Below are 3,196 nucleotides of genomic sequence, written 5' to 3'. Positions count from 1 at the left end.
CCGCAGGGCGCCTGGAACTCAGTGGGGAGGCCAGAGCTGGATTCTATTGGAGTATCTCCAGCCTCGGGACAGGGAAAGGGATGGAGGCGGGCGTGTGTGGACCCTGATCTACGCAGGTGTACACCTGTGCATTCCCGCGTGGGACCAGATAGGTATGGCCCAGCTTGAGAGTCGGGGGTCGAGCCTGGGTTCCGGGGCCCCCTCCTTCCCGTTCATCCTCTGCCTGCAGGTCCGCCATGTCGGCACCCCGGCTGCTCACGATGCAGCTGCTGCTCTTGCTGGACGCTTGGTGGGCGAGCGCAGCCGCCCCGCGCTGCACCTACACCTTCGTGCTGCCCCCGCAGAAGTTCACAGGCGCCGTGTGCTGGAGTGGGCCGGCGGCTCCACGCCCGACTCCGGAGGCCGTGAACGCCAGCGACGTGGCGGCACTGCGCGTGCGAGTGGGCCGCCACGAGGAGGTGCTGCGTGAACTTCAGCGGCTGGCGACTGCCGACGGCGCTGTAGCCGGCGAGGTGCGCGCGCTGCGCAAGGAGAGCCGTGGCCTGAGCGCGCGCCTGGGCCAGCTGCGCGCGCAGCTGCAGCACGAGGCGGGCCCGGGGGCGGAGCTAGGCCTGGGGACGGAGCCTGCCGCCGCGCTGGCGCTGCTTGGGGAGCGTGTGCTGAACGCCTCGGCCGAGGCGCAGCGCGCCGCCGCCCGCTTCCACCAGCTGGACGTCAAGTTCCGCGAGCTGGCACAGCTGGTCAGCCAGCAGAGTGGCCTCATCTCCCGCCTGGAACGCCTGTGCCCGGGAAGTGCGGGCGGGCAGCAGCAGGTAACTCTGAAACTATCTCCCTCCCCAAATAGCAGCCACTTCTTGTGAGCATCTTCAGTAGATGGGCCCCCTGAAACCCCATGCCCTTTTTGTTTTTTGGCGGCGCTGCGGGGCATGCGGGATCTTCGTTCCCCGACCAGGGATCGAAGTGGTCGGGAAGCACCGAATCTTAACCACTGGAACGCCAGGGAAGTCCCAACCCCATGATTCTCAGTTCCGAAATACAAAAAGGTCCAAAAACGGACCCCTACCTCTTCCCCAGTAACTCATTTGGGTCAAAACGCAACTGGTAGCTACTTAAAGTCTTTACTTATCTACCTAATATAAATACTCATAGGATCCTATAATCAAGCATATTATTAATGTGATGAAGACCAAAGACCTCGTTGGGGGTGTTAGGTAATATAAAGGCAGACCCTGCATTACTGTTTCTAACTCCTGCTATATTATTCTAAATTCTGGACTATGTCTCGCCTTAGGTTTTGAATAAGCAATTGTTGCTTTGTGACAGTACCTAACTTACAGGGTTGTTGGGAGGATTCAGTAAGTTAATACTCAATATTGGATGTACTCATATTATCCCTACTGGATACTCATATTATCCCTACTTCACAGAAAAGTTTGGAGGCACAGATCGGCTAAGCTGTTAACACCAGAGCAGGAGTTTAAGCCCAGCTCTGTCTCTTCTTGACTAGAGTTAGGCTTGGGAAGATCCATACACGCCCCTGCTTGATCTTCCCATCTGGGTGCTAGGAGATTTATGAGCCCAGAGCATCCTGGGCTAAGGGTTAGTGCAATCACATCTAACTCTCTTGGTTACCCCAGGTCCTGCCACCGCCCCTGGTGCCTGTGGTTCCAGTCAGTCTGGTAGGTGGCACCAATGACACCAGCAGGAGGCTGAACTCAGCCCCAGAATCCCAGAGAGACCAGACCCTGAGACAGCAGGGGCCCTTGGCCTCTCCCGGGCCCTTGGCCTCTCCCGTGCCCTCAGGGCACCCTGCTGTCCCTACCAAGCCAGCAGGTAAGACAAGGGTGGGGCTGTTGGGGGTGTGAGGAGCCAGGAGATTCCCAGTGCAGCATGAATAGAGGGAAATATGAGTCAGGACTTTAATGCCAGATTCCTCTCATGCTGGGGGGCCTGGAGGAAATGATGCTTTTATCCTGATAATGGAACAGGGAGATATGGCTCTTACTTTGATAAAGACCAAAATTCTTACTATGGTGTGAAAATAGGAGAGGTACTCTTACTTTGACAAGAGGGCAGGGGATTCAGGACTGCTACTTTGGTGAGAATTTGAGGGAATTCAAAGGGCCGTGTTCAAGACCTCTATTCTGTTGAGGAGACCATAGAAGGAGAATTTAAGAATCCCAGGCTCCACATTTGCTTTAGTGAGAGAAGAATGACTTAGAGTCTTACTTAGGTAAGAAAAGGGGTATTGGGGCTCTTATTCTGGAGAGGGTATAGGAGAGGCAGTTCGACTGTTCTGGTAAGGGGACCAGTGAGAATCAGGACTCTTACTCCAGTAAAGGGTTGACTGGTCCAGGTTGTGCCTGTCCCATATCCCTGTGCCCGTAGGCCCATGGCGGGATTGTGCAGAGGCCCGCCAGGCAGGCCATGGACGGAGCGGAGTGTATGAGCTACGAGTGGGCCGGCATGTGTTGTCAGCATGGTGTGAGCAACAGCTGGAGGGCGGAGGCTGGACTGTGATCCAGAGGCGGCAAGATGGCTCTGTCAGCTTCTTCACTACCTGGCAGCACTACAAGGTGGGCACAGGTGGGTGGGGCAAGGCTGGGCAGGGGAAGGGGACCTGCTGCTGACTCCCTGGCTTTCCTGCCCTGCCAGGCAGGCTTTGGGCAGCCTGATGGGGAATACTGGCTGGGCCTTGAACCTGTGCATCAGCTGACCAGCCATGGGGACCATGAGCTACTGGTGCTTCTCGAGGACTGGGGAGGCCGCGGGGCACGTGCCCACTATGATGGTTTTTCCCTGGAGCCTGAGAGTGACCACTACCGCCTACGGCTTGGCCATTACCACGGAGATGCTGGAGACTCTCTATCCTGGCACAATGACAAGCCTTTCAGCACCGTGGATAGGGACCGAGACTCCTATTCTGGTAAAGAGTTCTTATTCTGGTGGTGGTGGCGGGGGAAGGGAGTAGGAGACTGTTAGTGAGGAAATGAAAGGGGGTGGGGTAAGACTTCCCTCTGGTAAGGATCAGGATAAACAAGAGAGTGGAGGACAGGACTCTTATTCTGGTGAGGGGGTGCAGAGTCCAGATTCATTCTCTGATGAGGCAGTAAGAGTCAGGACTCCTGCCTTTGTGAAAGGTGGTGGGGGGGGGGGGGGGGGAATAGGGGGGGGTATGAGAGCTAGGACTTATTCT

At 56.6% G+C, this 3,196-nt stretch overlaps 1 protein-coding gene across 3 annotated transcripts in view; it reads left to right on the top strand.

Annotated features, from left to right (window-relative positions):
* Positions 1 to 209: 209 nt before the first annotated feature.
* ANGPTL6 (angiopoietin like 6) overlaps positions 210 to 3,196 on the top strand; it is a 4,126-nt gene continuing 1,139 nt past the window's right edge. The window contains exons 1-4 of one of the 3 annotated variants that reach the window (XM_007460647.1): positions 210 to 812; positions 1,638 to 1,833; positions 2,389 to 2,460; positions 2,660 to 2,926. In XM_007460647.1, the coding sequence (XP_007460709.1) occupies positions 237 to 812; positions 1,638 to 1,833; positions 2,389 to 2,460; positions 2,660 to 2,926 (1,111 nt within the window). In that variant the 5' untranslated portion in view covers positions 210 to 236. Of the gene's footprint in view, positions 813 to 1,637; positions 1,834 to 2,388; positions 2,581 to 2,655; positions 2,927 to 3,196 lie in introns of all 3 variants that reach the window. The other 2 variants (XM_007460645.1, XM_007460646.1) reach the window with 2 other exon arrangements.

Source organism: Lipotes vexillifer, unplaced genomic scaffold, assembly GCF_000442215.2.
Source record: "Lipotes vexillifer unplaced genomic scaffold, Lipotes_vexillifer_v1.1 scaffold1011, whole genome shotgun sequence".
NCBI classification, from domain to species: Eukaryota; Metazoa; Chordata; class Mammalia; order Artiodactyla; family Lipotidae; genus Lipotes; species Lipotes vexillifer.
The sequence above is the reverse complement of the archived record's forward strand: the minus strand, read 5'-3'. Positions and strand labels throughout refer to the sequence as shown.